The sequence below is a fragment of the Myotis lucifugus genome, unplaced genomic scaffold (genome assembly GCF_000147115.1).
Source record: "Myotis lucifugus unplaced genomic scaffold, Myoluc2.0 scaffold_588, whole genome shotgun sequence".
Taxonomy (NCBI): domain Eukaryota; kingdom Metazoa; phylum Chordata; class Mammalia; order Chiroptera; family Vespertilionidae; genus Myotis; species Myotis lucifugus.
Genome location: NW_005871636.1, coordinates 116,614 through 139,272, shown reverse-complemented (window position 1 = coordinate 139,272; position 22,659 = coordinate 116,614). Strand labels below are relative to the sequence as shown.

General features: G+C 37.7%; 1 protein-coding gene across 6 annotated transcripts in view; it reads right to left on the bottom strand.

Annotated features, from left to right (window-relative positions):
- Positions 1-8,062, bottom strand: part of BNIP2 (BCL2 interacting protein 2) — a 40,689-nt gene extending 32,627 nt beyond the window's left edge. For 5 of the 6 annotated variants that reach the window (XR_002826704.1, XM_014446944.2, XM_006104674.3 and 2 more), the window contains exons 1-4: positions 7,749-8,062; positions 3,184-3,290; positions 2,033-2,100; positions 1,435-1,611 (exon numbers count right to left, since the gene is read on the bottom strand). Coding sequence is in view for 5 of the 6 variants with exons in the window: in XM_014446944.2 (XP_014302430.1) it covers positions 1,435-1,611; positions 2,033-2,100; positions 3,184-3,233 (295 nt within the window). In the remaining variant the exon portion in view is untranslated. The remainder of the gene's footprint in view (positions 1-1,434; positions 1,612-2,032; positions 2,101-3,183; positions 3,291-7,748) is intronic. The other variant, XM_023745856.1, reaches the window with a different exon arrangement.
- Between the last annotated feature and the right edge of the window lie 14,597 nt (positions 8,063-22,659).

The following is a 22,659-nucleotide window of genomic DNA, read 5'->3' as shown; positions in this document are numbered from 1 at the left end:
AGAAAGCACCTAATTGCAGTACAAGGTATATCTGTAAGTTCAGAAAAGATAATTCATACAGCCATCAAAATCTTAGTACACTGGCCCTACAATGCCTTTCCAGATTCTGTTTATAACAAGACTGTCCTTGACAGTTATCAACACTATAGGTTACTTAATTATCTGGGAGCCAATCATTTTTTGTTGTTATTGAGCACATAAATTATTCCCCAAACATTATAGCAGTAGAAAGTGGTTAACCAGTCAATGATTACTGCTCATTTGATCAGTTTTTTAAAGCAGAAATTTATTGATAATATTCTTAAGTATACATGCAAAAGTATATTTTAAATTGACATTAGCCAAAGCATAAGCACCAATGATTAGGTGTAATTTATATTTCAAGATTGTATTTTAGATGATTTTTAATGCTGTAATGATTTTCAAAATTTTATATCATAGTCCTTACCAAAAGATGGGGGGAGGGGAAACCTACTGCATGTTAGTTGTTTGTTTCCAAGACAAAGCAGTTAACGGAAAATATCCTTCCAGGAAATGACTAGAGATGCATTAAAGAAAGAAGAAACAAAACACATAGGCAGAAAACTATTTCAGTATTTTTATAAAATATTGCTTCTTACTGGACTGTTTATTGAACCAATAAACAGGGAAGAAAAAAGGAACAAAAGGTACAGCACATCAAGGATCTTACACTTCACTGTAGATAATATACTTAGTGCTAAATACTGCTTTGAAGTAAAAATAATTTCAAAGATGGTATATACATATAAATTATCAACAATACAAAGACACTGTAGCCAACAAGTATCTAATTAAAGAAAGCACGCGAAGCAAAACACATGCAAATTCCTTTGGATTTCAAATAACAAATGATGACGAATATAAAACTGAGGCTAGAGTATACATTAATTCAAGCTGGTTGTTTACAAAGTGCAGCAATATCAGCAAACCTATTTTTTTTTTTTTTAAATCATCCTCAAAAAACTCCCTTTAGGACTCTCTCTCTGCAAACCCTTAACTACCTTTAGCACATCTCCTAAATTATATGTCTCTTCAAAGCTTATTTTTAGTGGATCAACTGAACGTAAGACTATGCCATAATTATCAAGCAATATTTTGGGAGCGACCATGAAAAAAATGTAACTTCACAGCAATTGAGAAAAATAAAAAAGCCACCTGCGTAATCTACTAAAAATAGTTTGAAAGCCTCGAGAATATTCAGTTAGCAAAATTTCATACCTTAGTAAAAAAGGAAAAAAAAAAGAACTTTATAAAAAATAATATATTTCAACAAAATCCCTTAATCATTAATTTTAACATCAAGTTTTAAGTTTTTTCCAATTATCCTATGAGAATGCCATTACAAAAAACACACATGTATATAAAGACAAACATTCATTAATAAAAGTTAGATAAAAACAATGAAACATTTACCTTCCCACTCAAATTCATTACTGTTCTCTGATGGTGTATCTAAGCCATCTAAGTCAATCTCCCCACTTTCATCCAAATCATCCGACAACACAGAGCCATCACTAGGATCCAGGGTCAGGCTAATGTCTGGAGCCATTAGTTTCTTTCTTACTTTATTTCCATTAACTTCTAGTGAGCCTGGAATGGGTAAACCAAGTGAAAGATGTATTAGAAGGAATGTTTAAATGTCCACCACTTCATCCTTAGGAAAAATAAAATTAAACACAATCTCAAAGCACTAATTTACAACTTTGGATTTTGATCACGACTGCTTCTACCTCATGGCAAGATGGTGTATCCCAGCAAAGATACATCTTTTTAAATAGAGGCAGATCTCATAGTCACCTCTACTACTAAAAATGATCTACTCTCATCCCTTTAGTGTAGAAATTTCCAAAAACCTCTAAAGTATTCCAAAAATTCTTTCCTCAACATTCAACTTATCTTTTGCTCTCTATGATGAAACAAACACCAAGTATATTTTTCCCTTGACAAAGAAATGTGTTCAAAAATAGCACAGTCTATCACTTTACTGAAACTAAAAGTGTCAAGTTCTTACCAGGCTGGTTCTCTGGTTCAGTTACAGCTAATATATCTGCTTCAATACTATCATCTTCTGGTAATGGTCTAGAAGACAAAGACATACTTTTAAGTAAGAAATTAAAAAAAATTTTTTTTCAAGTCCCAAGTTCTATTAAAAATAGCTTATAGCCCTAGTTGGTGTGGCTCATTGGATAGAGCATTGGCCCTCGGACTGAAGGTTCCTGGGTTTGATTCTGGTCAAGGGCGTACCTGGGTTGCAGGTTCCATCCCCAGCCCTGGTGGGGGCTCGTGTGGAAGGCAACTAATTGATGTGTCTCTCTCATTTGATGTTTCTCTCTCACTGTCTCTTCCCCTCTCTCTAAAAATCAATGGAAAAATATCTTCAGGTGAAGATTAAAAAAAAAAAAAAGCTTATAAAAACAATTATGTAAAAATTGACTTTACAAAACACTTTTAAAGAAAATATTTTCAGATTGTCAGAGTTGACTGACATATTTATATCAGTAACACAAAAGTAAATACAAATTCCTTATGTAACTGCCCTATAATACAACTATAAAACAAATATAAAAATTATAAACCTACAAAACAAATATAATTCAAATGCATAAATTTAATGTGATACATGATACAATGTATGATGAAGCTAAATCATTGCTCACAATGGGACTATGGTAATTGCTTTGAGTATTAGCATTTCCATATTACTATTATCATCAGGTACTATGCAATGACTCAGTACTCTCACCAATCCCTTGCAACTGTTATGGAACCTTACTATGCACTGGATGGTTTTCTAACCATGATGGCATGGAAACATCATTTAAATATAAGATCTGCAAACCATCATGTGGTAGGTCTTTAAAATTTAGAGTGATGTATGTCAATTATTTCTCAATAAAACTGGAAATAAAAAGGTTTGCCTTTGTGCTTTTTCTATCAACTCTAATCAACTCTATTGGTGCCAATACAATTGTAAATACAAATGCAAATCTGTCAAGGTAGCCGGCCACATGATCTGGGAAAGCCTGGCTTATTTATTTAATACATTTTTAAAAAGATTAAAAGCAGAACATTAAACCCAATAGTCATTTAATAGGTGACATCAGAATAAAAAAAGTTTGAAGTTTTGTTCTAAATTTATTTTCATTTATAAGCACTGCTTACATTGGAAAATCTTCATCTTGCCATTCTTCCTTAAGTTCTACACCTTCCATCCTTAGCTTGGACTCAATGTCAACTACAAACTCCTGATAATCCAGAGAGCCAATGTCCTGTGAAAAGAGAAAAATTTATAACAACTTATTTGTCATTTTACTTTTTATTGGCTGAAAAGGTACAATAATCTTATATTTTAGCTCACACCTCTAGCTTTAGCTCAATGGTCTGGTCATAAAATCAATTTACTGGGTTGCAACTACCATTTAAAAAGAAATTTGAATAGAAAATTATATATATATATTTTCATAGTTGTTTTTAGTTGCAAAAATGCATGTGTCCCAGGTTATAAGTCTAGAACAGCCGTGGGCAAATCCGGCCCGTTTGAAATGAATAAAACTAAAAAAAAAAAAAAAAGACCGTACCCTTTTATGTGATGATGTTTACTTTGAATTTATATTAGTTCACACAAACACTCCATCCATGCTTTTGTTCCGGCCCTCCGGTCCAGTTTAAGAACCCATTGTGGCCCTCAAGTCAAAAAGTTTGCCCACCCCTGGTCTAGAAGATAAACCATGTCTTTTAGCAGTGTTACCCCTTGAACAAGTATATCATTAGAAAACAACCCCTCTAAATACAGAGAGCCTGAGTATTTCCGCTCTCTCAGCCAATTCATTCAATTTTCACTTTAATGTCATACTGAATCATGTGATGTTAATACAGTAGAGTGTATAAACGTGGCTAGTTTGGGGAAGAGAGTGAAAGATATATTCACTCTTAAACATTTCGTCGCAAACTTTAGGCAGAAAAGTACAGTAGGTAGATAAAAACAGTTGAAACAATTGAGAGAGTACTGTTCTTGGAAGAACTTTATCAGCAGCTCTAATAACAGGAAACAAACAAGAAAGGAGCAATATAAGCACAATCACTGAAGGATATTGCTGATTTAGAAGTTAACTGGCTGCTTCCCATTTTTGTAAATTAGAATGAGGGGAAAAGGAATGAGGAAATAATAATTTAAGAGACTATTTGTTAAAATAACCCAATGCAGCCCTAGCTGGTTTGGCTCAGTGGATAGAGCGCTGGACTGCAGACTGAAGGGTCCCGCGTTCAATTCTAGTCAAGGGCACATGCCCAGGTTGCAGGCTCATCCCCAGTAGGGGGTATGTAGGAGACAGCTGATCAATGATTCTCTGTCATCACTGATGTTTCTATCTCTCTCTCTCTCCCTCTCCCTTCCTCTTTGAAATCAATAAAAATATATTTGAAAAATAAAATAACCCAATGCAACAGGAATAACCTGATTTCTCAACAGACTTATGGTAGCTGTGGCATTTCATTACTTTTGCCAGCTATGAGTGAAGGTCATAGAGATAAATTAAAAACAGTCGTTCGCTTTAGTGAGGTTAAAAATCAAGGAGATAATGGATTTCCTCCTTTACCACCAAGAAGGGGATTTCCCCAGTGCAGCTTAGCAGTATAAGCAAAAGTTAAATATTAAGATCATATTTAGAACTGTCTGAATTATAATTTTACATGGTAACTTTACTATTATGTAGTTTAACACTGCTGCTGGAATAGGTACTAGTAACCACATCTATGCTGAAATCAATTACAGTTGGCAGAAGGAAATGCCCAGGCAAGCTTTTCACTTCCTCATTTAAGTGAAAGGGATTCATTCTAAATATTTATGTTCACTTTTCCTATGAGTTTGGCAACACTGTTAGCATTACAGGAAAATAATTTAGGCCATCCTATGTGTTTATGAAGATCACCAAGCACTCCTGGAAAAATCCTATATGCTTTCTTGTCATGTAGGTTTTTTAGAATGAAATGACCCAATGTCACCTCACACCTGTAAGAGTGACTAGTACAAAAAAGACAAGAAATAAGCGCTGGGGAGGACGTAGAGAAAAAAGAATCCTTGTACACGGTTGGTGAGAATGTAAATTGGTGCAGCTACCTGGATAACAGTATAAAGGTTCCTTAAAAAAATAAAAGCAGAACCACCATATGAGTCGGCAATTCCACTCTGGGTATTTATTCAAAGGAAATAAAATCTATTTCAAAAAGATATGTGCACTTCCATATTTACTGCAGCATTATTTACAATAGCCAAATATGGATAATATGGATACCACTTAAGTGCTCATAAATGGATGAATGGATAAAATGTGGTATGTGTATATGTGTACACACACACACACACACACACACACACACACACAGAGGAATATTATTCAGCACATAAAGGAAGATATTGCCATTTGCAACAAAATGGATGGACCTCGAGGGCACTATGCTAAGTGAAGGACAAATACTGTATGACTTCACCTACATGTGGAAATCTAAAAAGCAACACAAAAACAAAAAATTAAAACTGAGCTCATAGATACACAGAACAGATTGATGGGCAAAATGAGTGAAGGGGGCCAAAAAGCACAAATTTCTAGTTATAAAGTAAATTCTGGGGATGTAATGTACAGCATGGTGACTACAATTAATAATACTGTATTATATATTTGAAAGTTGCTACAAGAGTAGATCTTAAAAGTTCTCAGCACAAGAAAAAAATTTTTGTAACTGTGTGGTGATGGATATTAACTAGACTTAATTGTGAACATGTCACAATATATACAAATATCAAATCACATACACCTGAAACTAACATGTTCTATGTCAATTATAGGTCTATTAAAACAAAGAATGAAATGAGATACTCTATCAGGAATGTTAACACAAAATTTAAGAAAAATTATAATGGTGCTGACTTTTCTTAAAATTGTGAAAATAAAGCAACGAATAATTATCCCACCTATAAAAGACACATGCTGAGACCTTTTAAAGGACTGAAGTCTAATAACTGATCTCTAACACTTTCTGGTAGTTACAAATATTATAATTTTGGGATATTACTATCATCATATTATGCTAGCATTCTGCTTTACAGAAGGTAAGCTTAACAAGAGGTCTTTCAATCCACCGCCAGCCAGGGTTAATTTCTCAGATCTGGCTAAATATACCACTTCCTTTCTTCCACGCCTTCCTTCCTCCCTGCTCCTTCTACCAGCATTACTCCTGACGGAATGAACAGAACTGCTTCCCCAAAGAGGGCTTTTCACATTTACTAACCACTTGCACATTCATCATTTCATATGTTCCAACCAACCATTTTGTGAGGTATAAAAAACACTGGTGTTATTATCCTCGATTTATCACATATATGAGGCAAATGACACTACACCCTGGTTCCCAGGCCTAGACTGCTTCTAACACAGCAGTGTCTCCAGTTCACTGGCAACTTTACACAGAATAAGCCTGTAATGCCAGATTTGGTGACACTTAGCTTCAAAGGTCTTGTAATGCCTAATGACGCCAACAATACTGACACGTTTGCAGACGCGGACCTGTAATACTTCCTGTCTAAACCCAACAATAGCAGGCTGCAATAGAGAAGATTATGAAGACTAATAGAGCTCAGAGAAAATGCAAAAGGACAAGAAATAGGAGAAGGAGTGTGAGATCATCAAGAAAATAGTCTGCAGGGTAATAACTAACTTCAGGTGCAATTTTGAGGAATCTTATCATTTACAAATTGCGAATTACAAACGATCAGAGAAAGAATACATTTAATTTAAAAAGTTAAGTTAAGCATTAGGAGAAATAGAGCTCTTCATAAAAAAAAAAAAGGTGAGGATGAAAAATGCAATCACTCACTTCCACTATGTGGAAGGCGCTACGACCACCTTGAGGGGCGGGGAGCGTCTGGCCAGGGAAATCATTCGGCCTGGCCCTGCCAAGGCATTCGGGGTGCGTTAATTAAATGGATGACCCAAGACAGCGGGCTAATTTTTAAGTTGATAATTTTGAGTGGCCCTCGAATGATGTTATAAATATCCAAACGGCACTTGGCAGAAAAAAGAGCTCCCGGAACAGACAAGGGAAGTTTCAAAGCAAGGCAGCAGAACCAAATAAAGTTTTCATTTCACGTGAGTTGACCTAGATCCCCAGTGGCATCAAATGCACCCAGGACACCGAAACCATTTTTTTCGCCAGATACTTAGGCAAAAGATAGCGTCCGAATGCACGCAGAAACCCGGCTTTTCAAGCGGGAAGGTCTACTGACGCCCTGATGGCAGATGCCGCTTCCGTGTTGACTCTCCGAAGGCAGGAGGCACATCAGAAGTCCAGGTTTCTTTGTTCTGCACCGGGACGGAGGCTGGTCACAAACAGGGGACCGACGTGGCCCAGTCACCGCACCCAGACCGGGGTGTGTGCAGGAGTGGAGGGTCGGGAAGGGGGTAGGTTGCAGCCGGTGTACAACCCCAGAAACGGAAAAGGGGGTGGAGGTGCAAGGATGGCCAAGCAAACAGGAGCCGAGCCAAGGGCGGGGGCCGACGCTGGGCGGGATCCGGGAAGCGCCACCGGGCAGGTTCTAGGGCGCCCCCCACCAAGGGTAACCCTCCGCGCTGCCTCTCTCTGGCCCGCCGGGGGCACGCGACCCTCGGCCGCTCGCCCCTACGCTGGTTCCCAGCCCGCAGCCGGCATGCCCAGCCCTCCCGGGCCGCACTCACCCCGGAGGAAGCCTTGGCCCCCTCGTCTTCTTCGCCCCTCCAGGCCGGCGACGTGGGGCTGACGGCCAGGTCGCAGAAGGTAGCGCCGAGCGGAGCCCGCTCCCCTCGGACCGCAGTGGAGACTCGAGCCCAGGACCCCGGCCACAGATGCAGCAGTAGCGGTAGCGGCGTCGCTGACCCGGATGCAGAGGGCAGCCCCGGCGGAAGTGACTACCTGCGGACCTTCTTGCAGGCGCCGCACCCGGTGGAGACGGAGGCGCAGGCGCGGGCGCGGGCGGAGGCGCAGGCGCAGGCGCGGCATCATCTTGAAACCCCTGAGTCCCTCCCCCTACCCGCTCAGCCCGCGGAGAGTCACCGTGCGCATGCGCCGCGCGGCCGCCCTCCCTTACTGCCCGGCTGGCGGGGCACCTTTTGTGGGGCCCGTCCGAGGCTGTAGGCGCAACCCTGACCTGCGCTGGGACGCAGCCTAGCGTCCCAAATAGCCATTTTTATATTCTTTATGTTGTTATTATTGATCGCTACAATAACTGTATATTATAAAATGGACAAAATGAAGGGAGGAAAGGTATCTGAGGCCTCATTTGGGGGAACTAGCCCTCAGAAGAATCCAGAGTTCGGGAAAACTCGAGGGTGAACAGCCTTAAAACAGTAAATTCTCAAACTGTAATGTAGGAAGCGATCAATTTATTATTATTTTTTTTAAATTTCCAATTAGTTGTGAACCATGCTTTGGTAAGATAAAAATATAACCATTTTATCATTAGAGCCAGTACCCATCAATTAGCTGCTTAATTTCCATAAAGGTTTCTAAATGCTTACTCTCAATTTCTGTGCTATTCTTGCCGCAGACCAAGTAACAACCAGCTCTCTAAAGGGACCAGGTCTGTGGATCATACTTTGAGGAGCAACCCTGCTCTACAACTTCAAGGAAATAGGATTAGTTTGGAGAACATCATAATCCCGCACAGAAATCTCACTAAATCCCTACAAAGGCCCAGCAGTCTATTATTTGGGCAAAGCATTAGGGAATGGTGGGGCACAGAGTAACTGAAAAGCTCAAAAATCTAAATCGTTGGTCCAAAATGCAGCTCTTGGGTTTGCATTGCTTTAACATTTACTCACTGTTGGTAGGTTGTTAAATTCCCTGTGTCTCATGGATAAAATGGGGGCAGGGAGGGGATAATAACTATTTAATAAGGTTTTTGTGAGATAAAGTCATATATACATATACGGGGGTGAACAAAAGTAGGTTTACAGTTGTTCGTATGGCAAATAATACAATAATAAATAATAATGCAAGAATAAACTTGCATACTCACAACTGTAAACTTACTTTAGCGACCCTGTATATGAGAACAGTACTTGGTATATTGTAATCATATATGTGCTAGGTATTATTATCGTCCTTCTATTCTAGAGATTTTGTTAAATAGCTGGCAGAGAAAACAAAACTGATCAAATGATGAACAGTTTTAACTGAACTTCTTGGGCCATGCTCCTGTAACTTCATCTGCATTTACAGACTTTTCATGGTTCCAGATTTTGCTTATTTCAATCCTGCAATGAGTAGTGTTCTCCACAGGGTGGCAGGAAATAATTTGAAATCATATACAATGATTTCACAATCTGTAGTTTATTTTTCATTTCAGTAATTTTATTGTTTAATAAGCTTAATCAGTGTTTGCTTTGGTTTTGAATAAGGCCTTCTACTCTTTGTCTTCTTATCCCCATCTCATGAATTATCTATACTTATAGTTGAAATGTTAGAAACTTACAGATACTAGGTGTACCGGTAAATAATGTGGATTTTTTCAATAGATGGAGTTACACATATGTTGATATATATGCGATTTGATATGTATGCTATTTTGTTGTATTGCTCCTTCAGATTACCACTTGTTCTGATTGATGGCACACGCACTTTCTGAGCAGCACTTCAAAACATACGAAGAAGTGGAAAATTGAGTCTCTGAATGGTTTGCCTCAAAACAAGAAAACTTCTATTGGGACGGTATCCACAAATTACCTGAAAGGTGGGGGAAATGTGCAGCTAGCGATGGACATTACTTTAAATAAAGCACTTTTGATGTTTCTCTTGAAAATATGGTGTTTTCTTTGACTACAAAGTTAATAATGTGGATTAATTATTAACCGGTTAGTAATGCGGACTAACTATTGACTGGTTAATAATGCGGATTAGCCCTGGCTGGTGTGCCTCAGTGGATAGAGCGTCCGCCTGTGGACTAAAGGGTCCCGGATTCAATTCTGGTCAAGGGCACATGCCTGGGTTGCAGGCTGATCCCCAGTAGGGGGTGTGCAGGAGGCAGTTGATCAATGATTCTCATCATTGATGTTTCAATCTCTCTCCTTCCTCTCTAAAATCAATAAAAATATATTTAAAAAATAATGCGGATTAACTATTAACCCGTTAATAGTGCGGATTAATTATTAACTGATTAATTCGAATTAATTTTTGACCGGTTAAAAATGCGTATTAACTATTGACCGGTTAAAAATGTGGATTATTAGCTGGTTAATAGTGCGGATTAACTATTAACCAGTTAATAATATGGATTAACTATTAACCAGTTAATAATGCAGATTAATTAACCATTAACCGGTTAATGCAGATTAATTATTAATTGGTTAATAATACAGATTTTGTAATCCAAATAAAACATGATAATTTCAAGAGAAACATCAAAAGTGCTTTATTCAAAGTAATGTCCATCGCTAGCTACACATTTCCCCATCTTTCAGGTAATTTGTGGATACCGTCCCAATAGAAATTTTCTTGTTTTGAGGCAAACCATTCAGAGACCCAATTTTCCACTTCTTCATAACATTTTGAAGTGCTGCTCAGAAAGTGCGTGTGCCATCAATAGGAACAAGTGGTAATCTGAAGGAGCAAGGTCTGGTGAATATAGCAGGTGGGTTAATACTTCCCAGGCAAGATCTTTTAACCTGTCTTTAACTGGTTTTGAATTGTGTGATGGTGTGTCATCATGAAGCAAAATTACTTTGCCGTGTCTTCTGGCCCATTCTGCTTGTTTTACGATCAAAGCATGGTTCAAATTGATTATTTGTTGTTGGTAGCGATCAGTATTAATGGTTTCACCTGGTTTTAGAAGCTCATAATACACCACACCTTCCTGATCCCACCAAACGCAGAGCATTGTCTTCTTTCCGAAGCGATTTGGCCTTACAGTTGATGTTGATGGTTGACCTGGATCAACCCATGATTTTGTGCATTTGAGATTCTCAAAATAAATCCACTTTTCATCGCCAATCACAATTCGATGCAAAAAAGACTTTCTTTCGTGCCACTGAAGCAACATTTTACTGATGACTTTTTGGTTTTCCATTTGTCTTTTGTTCAGTTGATGTGGCACCCATTTTCCTTCCTTTAAAATCTTTCCCATTGCTTGTAAATGATCGGAAATTGTTTGCTGAGCAACGTTTAATCTTTCTGCAAGTTGTTTTTGAGTTTGACACGCATCTTCATCCAATAATGCTTGTAATTGTTGGTCTTCAAACTTTTTCGGTTGAACTGGACATTCTTTGTCTTTCACATTGAAATCGTCACTTTTAAAGCGTTTAAATCAGTGTTCACAAGTATCTTGAGATGGAGCATGTTCACTATAGCTTCCTGAAGTATATGATAACTTTCAGCAGCACTTTTCTTCAAAATAAAGTAATGAATTAAAACTTCCCACAAATGCTCTTTTTTTTGGCATGAAATTCAACATTTTTAAGCGTAAAAATATCTATGATGTTAATACCTTCAGAAAATTTGACATATGAAGTTTTGAAGCTTGCTGTCAATACAACAAAATAGCATACATATCAAATCGCATATATATCAACATATGTATAACTCCATCTATTGAAAAGAATCCGCATTTTTAACCGGTACACCTAGTAAAGCAAACAAGATAATCATATTAACATATTTATGTATATCCTTTCAGATTTTTGTATATATTTCTATATAAATAGCACATATGTGTTTTTATAAAATTGAAATAATTTGTAACAAATAGTTATTAATTTAATTTTCTCTTTTCATTTCAAAATACTAGTATATCATGAACTTGTTTTCAGGTCATATAAAATTCAATAAAATTTTTAGTATGGATAATTTATGTACTAATAATTCCTTATTGAACATTTAGGTTGCTCCATTTTTTTTTACAGTTAAATGACACTTAATAGAATGTTTAAAAAGTCAGAAACATAGGACTAACGTTTTCAAACAATATACTAGTTAACATTTTCAAATAATATGCTCAATATATTTTCCTTCAACACTTAGGTGAAATGCCTCTAAATAATTGGTCCAGCTGTAATCTGATGAAAGTGTAAAAAATATTATTTCCCTGCATTTCCAGATTTTTGGATAATCTTTAGTGTATTTTTTATAATCACTTGTTTTTTTCCATGTATCTCCTTGAATAGTCAGATATTTAGACTTTTAAAATTTTGGAAAATAATTCAGAGGGAAAAAGTATAGCTTCCATTCCCTAAGTAGAAGGTATCATTTGAAAAGTGATAGATTAGTTCAGAGCCACTATTAAACTTATGCTTTGTGGTTTCTGACTTAGGTATTATGTTTAGAATAGGCCTTCCTCACCCTAAAATTATAGAATTAGTCATAGTTGTTTCTTGTTTCACCTTTACAAAATATGAACATTAAATCCAATTGGAATTGTGTATATATACTTATTAGAATGAGGTAGGGAATCTGATTTTACTAAACTGATGAAATAGTTTGCCTAATATCATTTATTAAATATTCCAGTAATTCTTGAACTGTACTAGGTCTCAATCAAATGAATGTTTGCCTTCAGAGTTAAGTTACCCACTTCATTCAAATTCCTATTCATAAATCTTATGACAAACCTTTATATCCATTCACAAGCCATCATTGGACAAATCTTTATTGAACAACACTTGCGAGTCAATTCTGTTGGGCCCTGAGGGTACAGATAAAAAAGACACAATGTCTACCTTCAGGGAGCTCACTGACTAGTTAGGGAGAGGGGCAAATGAAGACATTCAACACCTTGGTGGATTGAAGTGACCTTGGTACTTCCAAGGTGCAGTTAAATAGAAGGTAGTTAAACAGATTGGGGGGATGGGAGGTGTGGTCAGAAAAGAAGATTTCCTAAAGGAAGTGATCTTCAGTAATAAGAGGAGGAGCTTTCAAGCAAAGGGAATGGCATATACAAATGCAAAGAGTCTGCTAGGAACTGCGCATTTTTATCATGACTGGAGCACAAACAGTGAGAGGATGATTGGGTGAGAAAAGCCAGTATATATATATAAAAGGCTATATATATATATATATATATAAATATATATAAAAGGCTAATATGCTAAGTATTCCTCCACCTCTCCGACCGGTCACTATGATAAGCACTGACCACCAGGGGGCAGACGCTCAACGCAAGAGCTGCCGTGACGTGCACTGGCCATTTACAGAGAAACAGCAGCGCGGACCTGGTGCCAACAAAGCAACACTCAGCTTCCCACAAGTGAGACACAGGCCCTGACACCACCCCAGAGCAACAGCCTACCAAATCACAGCTGACGCTGCTGAGACCCCATGGCCAGCCTGGAAACTGTGGCTGTGGGCGCCGGGTAATGATGTCACGTAGCAATGCCTGGCTTCTTCTTCCTAGTGACGACTAGCCTCCTTGGAATTTCTTCAGCCCAGGAACATGACTTGCTTTATAGCCAGGTGGAAACATTTCACACTTTAACCAAATGTCTGTGAAGCATTTTCCGGTGCCTCATCTCATTTGATCCGCACAGAAGTCCTGGAGTAGATAGATAGGAGACTCAGTGGAATCCTATAATCTTTTTATTAGCTGGAAAATGGGTTATTTAGAAAGTTTAGAAACTTGACCTGACTGAAAAGAGTTAAGAAATGGTGGACCTTGAAAATGACTTCAGGTTTTCTCACTGCGCAGAATATAGTCAAACACTGTTGCAGATGAATATTTTACCCTTTGTTCTCCCTGTGTGATCTACAATAATAATCTGCTTTGTGTTGATATTTATTGCTGTATTGCTGACTATCACCTGAAAGAGAAGTTGGGGGTTCTTTACTGGGCTGGAGAAATTTTAGCTAAATCAGAAAGCAGGTTTAATAAGCAAGTTTATTCTATCTATAATAATAAAAGCATAATATGCTAATTAGACAGGATGACCTTCCAGACGTCGTTCTGCTTATCCTTTTGGATGAAGCCGCAGTGGTGGGGACCAAGGCAGAGGCAGTTAGGGGTGATCAGGCAGGCATGTGAGTGGTTACTAGTAGGGGCGATCAGGCAGGCAGGCAGGCAGAGGGGTTAGGAGTGATCAATCAGGCAGGTGAGTGGTTAGGGGCTATCAGGCAGGCGGGCAGGTAAGCAGTTAGGGGTGATCAGGCAGGCAGGCAGAGGGTTAGGGGCGATGAGGCAGGCAGGCAAGTGGTTAGGAGCCAGCAGTCCCAGATTATGAGAGGGATGTCCAACTGCTGGTTTAGGCCCGATCCGCAGGCAGCTGTTCTCAACCTGTGGGTCGCGACCCCTTTGGAAGTCGAACAACCCTTTCACAGGGGTCGCCTAAGACCATCCTGCATATCAGATATTTATATTACGATTCATAACAGTAGCAACATACAGTTATGAAGTAGCAACGAAAATAATTTTATGGTTGGGTCACAACATGAGGAACTGTATTTAAAGGGCCAGAAGGTTGAGAACCACTCCCCTACGGGGTCCCGGATTGTGAGAGGGTGCAGGCTGGGCTGAGGGACCCCCCACCCCGTGCACGAATTTTATGCACTGGACCTCTAGTCTATAATAATAAAAGCATAATATGCTAATTAGACTGGACGACCTTCCAGACAAAGCCGAGGCTGTGAGGGAGGTCTGGGTCCCAGGTGCCAGAGGGAAGCCGGTGCCGGCAGCCAGGAGAAGAAAGGCCTACTCTTGCACGAATTTCGTGCATCGGGCCTCTAGTATATACATAAAAGGTTGACTTGTGCATGCACGATGCATATAAGCTCTTGCTGGAGCCAATCACAAGTGTGTGTTTCGATCTGTCATTGTCGATCTTGAATTTGGTTGACACTTCTTTTTTTTTTTAATATTTCTTTATTGATTTCAGAGAGGAAGGGAGAAGGAGAGAGAGATAGAAACATCAATGATGAGAGAGAGTCATTGATTGGCTGCCTCCTGCACACCCCCTACTGGGGAACAAGCCCGCAACCCAGACATGTGCCCTTGGCCAGAATCAAACCTGGGACCCTTCAGTCCACAGGCTGACGCTCTATCCACTGAGCCAAGCCAGCTAGGGCTGGTTGACACTTCTATTATAGAGAAAGGGCAAATAGCGATATTAAAATATTTCTTCTAATTAATTTCCTTTCAATGTGCACAAATCCATGCACTGGGGCACTAGTAAAAAATAAGTAGCCATAGGCCAGATTAACAAGGGATTTTTTTTTTTAATGCTAAGGATTTATTCAGAATCAATATAATGAGCAACATGGAAAAACAATCAACTATTACTTTTTAACTGCAATCCAAAAGAAGAGATTGAAACATGTCCTGCATAATGACAGCATCATTAGGGTAAGTCCTGAGAGAAGTACTTTTAGAGGAACAACATTCATCTATAACAATAAAAGCATAATATGCTAATTAGACCGGACAGCCGAATGACTTTTCGGACATCCTTCCTGACGACCTTCTGGATGAAGCCAGGGCTGTGAGGACCGAGGCAGTTGCCATGGCTGCAAGGGCCGAGCCCCTTGCACAAATTTTGTGCATTGGGCCTCTAGTTTGAAAATATTCTTTAGTGTGTGTGTTAAAATCATTCATGTTACTTTGTCATACTTTGTACATCAAAACAAAAGCATTCAACCAAAATAGACTTGAAGGGGTGCTGAGTCAGTACTTGCTCCCAAGATCCACCCCAACCTTAGACTAGAGGTAAGATAAGAGATGATAAAGAAGACAAGAGACAATGAAAAAGACATTTAAGACACCCTGAAGAAAATGCTTGTATAAGTTTAAGTTTCAGAAGGCATAATGTACATTAAACAAAACTCTTGAATGCCATTACACTCTTCAATGTATAATTTTACAGACAGATTTTTATTCTTGCCTATGAGCATACATGTTTAGTGATGCGTGGCAGCTCACTCATAATTTTTGAAAAAAAAGTATTCTTTTTACATGGGCTGAATATGTCTTTGCTGGTTGAGCTCGAGGGTAAAACTAGATATAATTATATAGTCATTTAATTATTTATAACTTGAGTCTGAAATGAATGTACATATATTTTTTCACTTATTCACTTTATAAAATTCAAAATTAACCTAGAAGCAGTTTTGTCTTTGGCATGGTGATAAGTTTCTTTCTATAATGAACCAGTATAAAAGAAATTATTCCATACAGAATTTGTACTTCCATACTTCAGAAAATCAAATTGAACCTACACATATATTACACATCACCTTGTGTGATGCTTCCACATTCCACAGAGCACATAGAGGGAAACAGCAGCAAACATTTCTAAGAAATACAGGGTGGGGCAAAAGTAGGTTTACGGCTGTGACTTTATTCTTGTATTATTTACTAATTATTGTATTATTTTCCATACAAACAACTGTAAACCTACTTTTGCCAAACCATGTACTTCCATGTTTACAGTTTGATTATGGCCATTCAAGGGGAAAACTAAGCTTATTTGCTGGATAATTTTAGTTCACAGGACTTTAAGGATTCAACTCATTCAGGGAATTACCTAAGTTATGGATTGAAGTCATGTGAGAGCAAGAGTTCAGATTTAGACTAGACATGTTGATGAGAGATGTGCACTTCATCCAACACAAGATAGGAAAGGCTAGTGCTACTTCAGATTACTCATCAAAACTATTAGTGTGGACCAATCGTAGAGTCCATATTCAAGTCCTCTGTGAATACATTTCTGCAATGTCATAAAGGAAATGTCAAATGAGTTTAAAACTGAGGGTACATATTTCATAATATAAAAGCATAAGATTTGGCAAAATCATAACAAATACATTGGAGATCATGCTTATCATTTGGAAAGAAGACAATGGACCGAGATCCATCTAACCCGAATAAGGGTCATTAAAAATCATTCCATTTATTAATTAATGCTTTTATAAAAGTACTGAACATAATATTATATGCTTGGCTTATGACTAAAATAAATATTAATTTCAAAGAGGGAAGTAAATTTCACTCTTCTTTAAGATGTGAAATGCTAGTAGCAATACAATCATATATATTTAGAAACAAACAAATTAGTAATAGCCCCCAATTAGGAAAAAAGCAGAATTTGATTGATCAATTGATTGCTTTATTGATCATTTTTACCAGTGATAATGCTTTTTAAATTCTTTCTGAGCTGGGTAAATAAAATCGAGAATTGATAAACTAAGGTAAACTATTCTGTAATCAATTATAGTCCCTGCAATTAGATTAACCCAACATTAATTAGAACACTGTCATTCATCAAAGCATTAACCATTTATTCTGCATCTTTAGAGTCAAAATACAATCTTGTTTCAAGAAAACAAGTGCATTTCAAAATACACCAATCATTGTTGGGCTAATTGGGAGTTTCATTCTATTTAATAAAACAAAATGCTAACATTGATCTATATAAGGCAAATGCATTTTTACTTAATCAAATATAAAAATTTAAAAAATTTACTACTGAAATGGGCTAAATGTTCTGCAAATGTATTTCTAAAAATACTTAACTTCGTTAAAGTAACTACCTCAACTGAGAGAATCTAGGTTATTTATATTTTATAACATTGGAACTCTGTAGGTAAAATGTACTAAATCAATTATTTTTAATAAATTTCAGTACAAATGAGGAAAAAATATTAATATTATAGCATTATTTTTTATTTACATGGTTCCCCTATGGTACTTAAAAAAGACAAACACTTTGTTCTAATATAATTGCTAAAGCACCAAAATATACTTTACTAAGAAAACATTTCCGGAGAAAAACCAAGATGGCGGCATAGGTAAACACTGGAATTTGCTGCCTCGCACAACCACTTCAAAAATACAACTAAAAGACAGAATGGACATCACCCAGCACCACAGGAAGGCTGGCTGAGTGGAAATTCTACAACTAGAAGGAAAGAGAAAAGCATACTGAGACTCAGAGGAGGTGCGGTGCGAAAGTAAAATACTAAGGTACAGAGGCGCACTCGGAGCAGGCTGGCGGCTGAGGGCGCGGTTGTCTTTTTCAATCGGGAGGCAGTCTCAGGCTCTGAGCTCCAGTTCCGGGCGAGTCTTTGGGGACCCAGACTCATACGGGAGAAGCGGGACTGTCTGGCATCGGTCGGAACTCGAGGGCAGCTTTCTCTCGGAGGTGCTTGCAGCGATTGCTGGTACACTGAGAAGCGGGGCCTCTGAAGGCAGGACTGAGAGCAGCCATAACTGCTCGCTCCGCCCGCCCTGTTGATCCCTTGGGACCCGCCCCGCCCAAGCCTTGCACGGAGGCGGTTGCTGGATAGTCTCAGGCAGAGGCTAGATTAGCACTTCCCTAGAGATCCAGGACAGAAGTTCTCCCACTGCAGACACAGCTGATTCTCACAGCCAATTGGCCTGGAGGCCAATCCCTCCCAGTGTTACTTACAACAATCAAGGCTTAACTACAACAAGACTGTGCACAAAGACCACAAGGGGGAGCACCAAGAGTGTCCCCCTCAGGTAATTGGGGAGGCTGAACCACTGGGCCCCAGAGGACACTTAGCACAGAAAACCACTTTATCAACACAAGGAAGCATAAAAAATGCGGAGACAAAGAAACAGGACACAAATGACAGAAATGGAGGAAAGCAAACTGCTGGATATAGAGTTCAAAACCACACTTTTAAGGTTTTTCAAGAGTTTTCTAGATACCGCCGATAAATGTAGTGAGATCCTCAAAAATCTAGTGAGAACCTCGATGTGGTGATAAAGGACCAACTAGAAATTAAGCATACACTGACTGAAATAAAGAATATTATACAGACTCCCAACAGCAGACCAGAGGATCGCAAGAATCAAGTCAAAGATTTGAAATACGAAGAAGCAAAAAACACCCAGCCAGAAAAGCAAAATGAAAAAAGAATCCAAAAATACGAAGATAGTGTAAGGAGCCTCTGGGACAGCTTTGAGCGTACCAACATCCGAATTATAGGGGTGCCAGAAGAAGAGAGAGAGCAAGATATTGAAAACCTATTTGAAGAAATAATGACAGAAAACTTCCCCTACCTGGTGAAAGAAATAGACTTCCAAGTCCAGGAAGCGCATAGAACCCCAAACAAAAGGAATCCAAAGAGGACCACACCAAGACACATCATAATTAAAATGCCAAGAGCAAAAGACAAAGAAAGACTCTTAAAAGCAGAAAGAGAAAGAAACTCAGTTACCTACAAGGGAATACCCATACGACTGTCAGCTGATTTCTCAACAGAAACTTTGCAGGCCAGAAGGGAGTGGCAAGAAATATTCAAAGTGATGAATGCCAAGAACCTACAACCAAGATTACTTTATCCAGCAAAGCTATCATTCAGAATTGAAGGTCAGATAAAGAGCTTCACAGATAAGGAAAAGCTAAAGGAGTTCATCACTACCAAACCAGTATTATACGAAATGCTGAAAGGTATCCTTTAAGAAGAGGAAGAAGAAGAAAAAGGTAAAGATACAAATTATGAACAACAAATACACATCTATCAACAAGTGAATCTAAAAATCAAGTGAATAAATAATCTGATGAACAGAATGAACTGGTAATTATAATAGAATCAGGGGCATAGAAAGGGAATGGATGGACTATTCTTGGGGGGGAAAGGGGTGTGGGGGGTGCGGGAAGAGACTGGACAAAAATCAGGACAGTGGGTGGGGAGTGAGGGTGGAGGGTGGGGTGGGAACTGGGTGGAGGGGAGTTATGGGGGGAAAAAAGAGGAACAAATGTAATAATCTGAACAATAAAGATTTAATAATAATAAAAAAGAAATATAAAAAAAGAAAACATTTCCAGTTTCAGTGTTTTAATGTAATGAGGAGAGATGAAATGACAAAAGTTTAACATGAGTTGTCATCTTTGAAAGATCTTTAATCTCTAAAATTCTAGATTTAAAGAAAAATTTTATTTTTAAGAATTAAAATTTTTAAAAAGTTGACATACAATATTAGTTTCAGCTATACAACATGGTGATTAGACATTCATATAATTTATGAGCTAATTACCCTGACAAGTCTAGTACCCATCTGATACCATACATAGTTATTACAATATTATTATTTTATTTAAAAATATATTTTTATTGATTTCAGAGAGGACAGGTGAAGGAGATAGAAACATCAATGATGAGAGAGAATCATTGATTGGCTGCCTCCTGCACACCCCCTACTGGGGATAAAGCCCACAATCCAGGAATGTGCCTTGACCAGAATCAAACCGTGACCTCCTGGTTCATAGGTTAATGCTCAACCACTGAGCCACACCGGCCAGGCTACAATATTAACTATATTCCCTATGCTGTACTTTATAGATTTTTAAAAGTAGTACTAACTCTTCAGTAGACCACCTATTAATATGAGGGACTTTACATACATATATATGTAATTTATATAAAATTGAGATACTATTTCATTTAACAATTTTACCCAGGCACTATTTACACAATTTATAAAAATTGTATATCATATGTCTTGTGTGTTTAGTTTGGGATTTGGGAGTGTGAGGGTGAATTTGAATCAATAAGATGACTAATGCCTGAAATTACATTATTAGTATTTCCTTAATTAGCTTATGACACCGATTCATGTTTAAATGCAATAATTTTTTCACAGAAGGGTTTAACACATAAACCTTTTGCTAAAATGGAAGGCTGAGACTGGATTGGGATTAAGAGTCATTCTAGTCCTTATTCAGCAACAGTCTCTGTGACCTTGAATAAGTTGCATATCTTCACCAGACCTTCAGCAGTTTCCTTGCCAATAATTTATGAGGTGCCAAAGACTCCTTTTACCTAATTTAGCATTTTGCCTAAAGCGGGGCTTATCATTTCCTTTCCTTAAATTTCAGGAATTCAATAAAATGTTATGTGGATGTTAAACATCTGAAAATTACACATCTTACATGTCATCATGACATAAAAAAGAAGACAATCCATATACATACATATATCTATGCCAGTATGCAATATGCAATATGCATTCTCTAAGACTAGGAAACAGGCCATGGCAAAGGGAAAATGGATAGCAGTATCAGGGAGTCTCAGGCATTGCTCTAAGATGATCATTTTTAAGTTCTATTCTGAAAATGAGGTGTTCCTTCAAAGTTTAGTTTATAAGATTGCCTCTTCTTATAATAGTCCTTGCTTTAGTTTCTTATCAGACCTGGAGGTATCTATGGAAGACACATGCTGAAATGAAATCACTTGAAACTTATCCTTCTTTTTTCCTTTTAATAATTCTTTTTGTGTTTTGGGTATTAAAACGCCATTCCCCAGGAAATCAATTTCTTGGCATAGCTATATATTATTAAAGTATTAATAAAAATGTATACTATAATTTTAGGTTCTTATAGCTAGGGTATATTTTCTAAACATGTCTTAGTGCCTCCTAAATAAGAGATCTTCTTGTTAAATTAATAAATCTATCCTAAAACTAGCTTCTTATTTTAATCTACTCTGGGGGAAAAAGTCACAGGTTGTGAACTTCACTGCCTGTTTCACCCCCACAACCTCATAAATTGGCTTGGTGTTTAATTTTTGATCTAGGAAAGAATAATTTATTTTTCTCTTCATTTAATTTTAATAGTCAAGGAATAGTCTATAAAGATTGAATAAATTTAATCCTTCTGCCATTAGTGTCAAATTAATTCATTCTGGATATGGGTAACTAAAGAATACAGACCCTCCGACACACGGACAGAAACCTTTATCAGGTTTAATACTTTATGTAAATGATCCTACCTGAAAGGAAGGTTGTCTTGTTTTTCTCTCCTCCCTTTCCGTCCTTGTTTGTTTTTAAACCTAAACTTTCTCTCCTTTTTTTTTTTTTTTTTAAAGGACTGGAGTCTTCACTGGATCAGCTGTGTGACTTGCCTCCTTTGGGTGGAGAAATTAAATTTTCTCCTTAATAAAGCTCACAACCACATAGTTTGTGTGGAATGCTCTGGCAAGGATAATATGGTCAGATCTCATGAGGATGATCTGGGTATGTTTTGTGTGCAGCAAGCAGATAGGATTATTGTAACTAGCCATTGGTTTCACACAACACAATCCATCTGTATCACCTGGATTTGTCACCTGGAGATGACTTTCCTGAGCAGGAAATGTCCCTACCATGGGAAAGTCCAGACACAAAAAGCTACCTAGCTGGTCAACATCCAAATCATTTACAATATCTTTTCTTCCTTCTTTCTTTTAAAAAAAAATCAACATTTGGGGTTATATGGTTGATGTGCATATAGAATTTATAATGAACCATCTTAATACTTGAAGAATATAACAATCTAATATACTTTTCTTAATTTCTAGTGTAGCTATAAGTGCATACTGGCTATTACTAAACATGACTCATCAAGATTTAAGAAAAAGATAATTTAGTTATCTCTCGTCAAGTCACTGTTTAATGTTACTTTCTATATTTGCTGTGATAAGCATTAAAAACTCTATATTGGTTGATAAATCATTGTTTAAGAGTGTCTAAAAGGTCCAGTAAATGGTATGAAATTGCCATAGTGTAATAAATGGTTATTTGATAATGAATGAAATTGTTTGAAAATACTGTTAAAATGTCAAGTTTAAACATATAGATCATTACTCAAAAGGAAGGCAAACATGGAAACCACAGTGACATCATAAATA